This window comes from Chenopodium quinoa, unplaced genomic scaffold (genome assembly GCF_001683475.1).
Source record: "Chenopodium quinoa cultivar QQ74 unplaced genomic scaffold, ASM168347v1, whole genome shotgun sequence".
Taxonomy (NCBI): Eukaryota; Viridiplantae; Streptophyta; class Magnoliopsida; order Caryophyllales; family Amaranthaceae; genus Chenopodium; species Chenopodium quinoa.
The window spans coordinates 655,587-661,681 of NW_018744835.1; the positions used below are offsets into that span (position 1 = coordinate 655,587).

A 6,095-nucleotide genomic window follows, 5' to 3' on the forward strand; every position below is an offset into this window, starting at 1 on the left:
AGAAGGGAGAGAAAGGGGTGTGGCTGCTAAATTTACAAACTTACCCTTAATATTAACAACTTTTGTTAATATAGGATATTAACTTGTATTTTCTCGAAAATATTGATGTTTGAATATATACAGGAAGTACAAAAGTAAAAACGAGACAAATAAAAAGAAACGGAGAGAGTAACTTATAGGTTATTTTTCGTTCCAAATTTCACCAAATTTTTTTTACGAATACATAAAACAAATATTACTTCATGAGATGTTTTTAAATTCGTCTTAATGTATATTGTTAATGTAAACATATCATAATTTTACTATTATTAAAGAAAATTAGAGATATTTGGGGTCACACTTGTGCATTGGAAATAAGGTGAATTGAACCGGGCTTGAGTAGTATGCAAAGGTAAATAGATAAATACTCCGTAATCCTAACTTGATGTCAATTGCTAGTAAAACTCTTGAGAATAACGCAAAGTAGACTCAAGTCAAATAATCAATAGTCCAAACTTGATATCACATAGAAAATTAAAATTTATCTTTGGTCTTGCAAATAGGGTCATCCGCAAATAAAGGCTTGAATTACAGCAACTCCAAGCAAACTCTTGACCAGCAACACAATAGCAAGCAACCTGATCTAGAATTTACAAATTAAATGGTAAAACGTGATTCAATATACCAAACAAAATCTGAACTAATAATCTAGCACTCTGTATCTCATTTCATCTGCTAACATACGGAATATTTGTGCAAAATGGTATGACGTTCACAATCCTAGTAACTTTTAGAGAGAAAATACAGATCCAACACATCTCTCCTACAGAAAAGCATGTCAATGGGAAGAGCACATCAGAGTATCAACTTCAGCTTCAGCTACAGATGCATAGACTCGTCTTTGTGATGTCACCCTTTGCTCTTCGTACATGGTTCTTTAATGCTCCTATGCCAAACTACAAGCGTTAATTTCACCAATGAGAATGCAATCACTGCAACATCCAATGGTAACACTGTCAATTACATGCTGAGGAAATGTAAGAGATCAGGAATTTCATGATATTATTTTACTGTCAACTTCCTGCTTAAAACATGAAATATGTGATTACAATGATATTTCCAACGCTCATTTAAAATTTACATAAAGTATAAGTTTGTTAGAAATGTAGTAGCCAAAAGAAAAAGTAACCTAACTTCCCAAGAACTAAGCAACAAACACTAATTCAAACTAAAGCATATTCGTATATTTAATGATCAGATACATTCACTTAGATGAAAGGAGTGCTGACATGAAGAAAGTGGGTATGCAAGAGCATGATTGGACACAAGCGGGCGAAGGAAAGCGATATGTGGATGAACACAGGAAATATAGATTATCAGATTATGCAATTGAACAATTCCTTCTGGAAAAAAGACTTTGGTTTAACAGTAGTTGTTGTGATCAAGCTCATTTACTTTAGCTATGCATTAACCAAAATATAAGAAAATCAAAATGAAACTTATTTCCTGTTCATAATTATCAACACCTCAAATTAAAACACAATTCATATTGAAATAGAGAAGACAAGCTGTAAAACACAGTTGCTGGACAAACGATGATGATCAAAAGAGATGTACAGATTATATTTTCATTTAAAACAAGAGTTGAATGGAACCAATCAACATTCTTTCTCAGGAGCAAAAGATCAAAATTAAACTAGTAATTTGATGGAACCAATCAACATTCTGGAAAGCAAAAATCCCACAATGGGTACTAATTTTGCAAAAGCATTCGAGCACTAATTTGATTAATCAAATTCAATTGTCAACCCTAGAAGAGGTATAGAGGCAGATAATTACCAGTTGCTTCAGATGCTAGAGGAGGGTGCTCAGAGACCATAGCCGTGTAATTTAAGCTTCAATGGAGATCTTTCTAACAGAGCAATTACCTGACAGAACAAGGAAAAAGGGGAGGAGGATAATATTTCTGACAATATTATTACTCCATACTAAAAAGAATTAACAATCTCGATTTCATGAGAACATATCTGTTAGTTGTTACTCAAAAATTTGCAAACAGAAGACAGAGAGAGAGAGAAAATGAAAGAAAATATGTATTAAGTGTGGGTTTAGAGAACATATACACCATCTACAGGAGTACAACACAAGTCTGTAACAAACTAAGGCCAAGGCAATGTACAAAACTGAGCATATACATTTTTTTTGTGGTGATCAAGATTTATTTGTCAGTCATCTCATTGATGATTCTAGCAGCATCACTGAGTCTTTTAGCTGATTTATATGAGTTAGAAACAACAAGATGCAATTCCTTCTTGTTTATGTTTGGGTCGGAATTCAGCGTCTCAAAAAGTAATTCCACAGTCTCAAAGTCACCTCTTGCACCATACAGACTCAACATTTGGAAATGAACTTCACTGGGGAAAATACAGCCCTCTTCTCGCATCTCCCGATAGACTAAATCAGCCCTTTCAAAATCCCTGACTTTTCCATAAGCATTCAAGGCAAGAGCGATGACATTTGAATTGGGGAAGTATCTAATTGCTCTCATCTTTTCAAACACCTCTATGACATTTGAATATTTCCTGTTTCTCGAATACAGTTCTATCATACACTCAAATACAGAGATATCCTTCACTTCACCGGCATCAAATGCCTGTCGAAAGACCCATGTGGCTTCTTCAATCCTTCCAGCACTGCAAAGAATAGTTATTGCAGTATCTCGTGGGATATTGTCTGGACACTTAAGCTCATGGAGCAGCCGTTTTGCATGAGCAACTAATCCTGCTCTCTCATAAGCCACTATCATAGTCTGATACAGAACCTGGTCAATTTCAACACCAGAACTCCTAAGCTTTTGAAACAACTTGGCAGCACGATCCAATTTCCCAGCCCTACTCCATATAGATATTATGGTTGAATATGTAATTGCATTTGGCTGAATCCCACTTTTTTGCATCTCTTGAACCAAATTTCCAGCTTTCTCGTGCTCAAGGGATTTGCCATATATTTTTATCATGGTATTGTAGGTAACAACATTCTGTTCAATATTTTTTTTCTGCATCAAGCGGAAAAGATGTATAGCTTCACCAAAAAGCTCGGCTTCTCCATACACTCTCAAAAGTGTATTATAACTAACAACATTAGGTTCAATGCCCATCTTTCTCATGCTCCAGAAAAGCTGATCAGCTTCCTTGGCCATATCAAGCTGTCCATAAACATCTATCATAATGTTGCAGGTAGTGAGGTCAAGAACACATTTAGCCTCACTCATCTCAGAAAACACAGACAATGCCTCGACAAACTTATGATTCTCCACATGCATATTCAAAAGTGTCGAGTAACTAACTGTATCTGGTTTTACTCCATTTTCTTTCATTTCTTTCAAAAGATCCTGAGCCTCACAAAACAACTTAGCTTTCCCAAACACATTAATCATTGTATTGTAAGCCACAAGGTCAGGCCTAATACCGGACCTCTTCAACCTTGAAAACAAAGAAATTGCTTTGGAATAATCACTCAATTTACGAGACAACTCAATCAAGTTACTGTACAAAACAAGATCACCAGACACGCGATCCTGCTCCATCTTCTGTAGCCAAGAAAGTGCAGAATCAAACAAGCCCTCTTTCCCAAATTGGGTAATAAGCATCGAGTAAGTAAACCTATCAGGGGCCAATGCTCTCTGTCGCATTTCGTCAAACAGGCCATGTGCAACCTCCCATTGCTTTGCCCGAAGCACATTACGGATAACAACATTGTAAACAAACACTGATGGAGAATATAAAGCAACATCATTTATCCAATCAAGCAATGCAATTGACCGTTGCCAATCTGATTCCCGAGAAAGAAGAGAAACCATAAACCGAACAGATAGTTGCCTGCCTTTATAAGGTGACAAAAGAGCAAACAACTCTCCCTCATCTGCAGTTTGCGAAATGGATTTCAACAAATCATCCATGTCTACGCTGTGGTCTAAGAAAGTGTTTCTTTGTGGTTGCTTTTGGCGGTATGTTTGTGGTGGTTGCTGTGAAAAAGAAGTAGATGATGGCGAAGGGGCTGCCTCTGACAGTAACCTGGTCCAAACATCTTTGGTTGAAGATAATGAGGTTCGTGTGAGACTACATCGAGTTCTATGTCCATGAATGATGTTCTTAAAAGTGGAAATTCGTTGAGTGTGTGCAATTGCAAGAACACCTCCATCCACCATCAACAAAGTACTATCAAGCATCCTACATAAACTAAACAAACCCATTTTAGAGATCTTATTAACAGATTAGAGCTAGACAACCATACATTACGACAAATCCGCTCCCTTACTTCACAATAATCCATTTTTTCCAAGAAAATGAAAAGGGAACTCATACTCTATATTTGATTTATTTAGGCACACAAGCCCGTCTCCAAGGAAAGGGCAAGAGGGAAGCTGCCGAAAAGTTTCAAATTCATACTTCCACCCTAACATTGAGGAATATAAGCGAAAGCTTACAACACATTATCGACCAAATTTGAGTCAATTATAAAATTAAGCTCTAATTTCACATAAATTTTTTCTCGCTTAAGAATATTAACAATATTGTTCGCTATAATCTATCTTCAACTTCAGTAATAATAACCAATAGTTTAATAATCTACTTTAGAAGAACCCTAAATTGACTATACTGACAAAGTGACCATTCAATTAAGGATAACCCTATTGTGAAATTGAAATTCAATGAATAAAAACAAACAAATAGAAAAAAGAAAAAAAAAAAAAAAAAAAACAGCTTACCTCAGAAGGTACTTCAATGGTGGAGAGCTGCTTCAATGGAAGAAAGGAAGGTCAGAATATGCTTCAATGAAGGAGGGGTAGAGAAAGAGTTGCTGCGTAAAAGTGAGTTGTTCACGGTCCAAAATCGGAAATTTAAAATTTAGTACCCAGATGGCCAGAGATTGGACCAGTTGTGACTAGGGGTGTCAAAAAAAACCCGATCTGATTGACCTGACCTGATAATCCACTGACCCGAACAATATCCGACGGATAATTTGAGACTTTTTTTTAATTTTTTGGGCTGGGTGCCCGGCCCGTGAAAGTATTCAGGTAATGGGTCGGGTCATGGGGCTGAGCTTTGAATGACTCAAGTACCTGTATGACCCAGTAGTTTTTTTTTATTATTTTTTTTTATTTTTTTGCTAGGTTAATGACAAAAAGAGGGGTTGTTTGATAAGTAGCTTTTTGATTGCTTTTTGTATACTTTTTGACTTTTGGCATTTAGACGTGGTCAAACAGCCAAAATATATGTTTGATTAATTGGCTTTTAAGTTGGCTAAAAAGCCAGCTTTTTCGCCAAAAACTAGTAAGAGTAGCTTTTTTGGGTTGGCTTTTGGCTTAAATGATAAAAATTACAATTTTATCCCTAATTACATCTATTAACATTCTCATCAATTACCTTTCTCTCTCATTAAACAAAAAACCCCCAATTTACTACTAATACAATAATACACTACAGAGGTGAGGATTATTATATTTGGGGGAAGTTCAGGCGAGTCAGATCACAATTTTAGATCATTAATATCATAATATGCATGTTTATGATTTATTTTTCTAAGTTACTACTTATGTTCTATTATTCATTTTAGATTGTACTATTGAAATTATTTTAAGCATTGTTTTACATGTGAGAAAAATATCATAACTCTTTTATGAGTCGTTTACCATAGCACTAATACTAATAATTATTATTGTTGTTGTATTGTTTATAGTAAATAAAATATGTGATAATAAGTATAAAAGAGCACTACTACTACTACTACTACTACTACTACTACTACTAATAATAATAATAATAATAATAATAATAATAATAATAGTAGTAATAGTAATAATAGTAATAGTAATAATAGTAATAGTAACAGTAATAATAGTAATAATAATAATAATAATTGATTAGGGGATTTTTCCCCGCCACGTGGACCAATCACGTGCTGCCACGTGTCATCCACGTGGACCAATTAGAGTCCACCACGTGTCATCTCGTAAGAGGTCCAAAGTGGACCAATCAGGCCACGACACGTGGCAGACAAAAAGCCTGACAGGAAAGCAGCCTCTGACGGTCCAAACTCCTTGGCAAAGGCCCAAT

The 6,095-nt window shown here is 35.4% G+C and overlaps 1 protein-coding gene across 3 annotated transcripts; it reads right to left on the minus strand.

Annotated features, from left to right (window-relative positions):
- Window positions 1-493: 493 nt before the first annotated feature.
- LOC110704428 (pentatricopeptide repeat-containing protein At5g39980, chloroplastic-like) lies at window positions 494-5,458 on the minus strand. Of its 3 annotated transcripts, XR_002507935.1 has the most exons (3): window positions 4,748-5,458; window positions 1,819-1,907; window positions 494-971 (listed from the first exon to the last, which is right to left on the minus strand). XR_002507935.1 is itself a non-coding variant. In XM_021882208.1 (2 exons), the coding sequence occupies exon 2, from the start codon at window positions 4,205-4,207 to the stop codon at window positions 2,198-2,200; it is 2,010 nt and encodes a 669-aa protein (XP_021737900.1). In that variant the 5' UTR covers window position 4,208; window positions 4,748-5,435; the 3' UTR covers window positions 2,050-2,197. The 3 variants fall into 3 exon arrangements, 2 of the variants coding, with proteins under 2 accessions (XP_021737900.1, XP_021737899.1); XM_021882208.1 differs by lacking the exons at window positions 494-971; window positions 1,819-1,907 and adding an exon at window positions 2,050-4,208 and having other exon boundaries at window positions 4,748-5,435; XM_021882207.1 differs by lacking the exons at window positions 494-971; window positions 1,819-1,907 and adding an exon at window positions 2,050-4,217 and having other exon boundaries at window positions 4,748-5,435.
- Window positions 5,459-6,095: the final 637 nt, after the last annotated feature.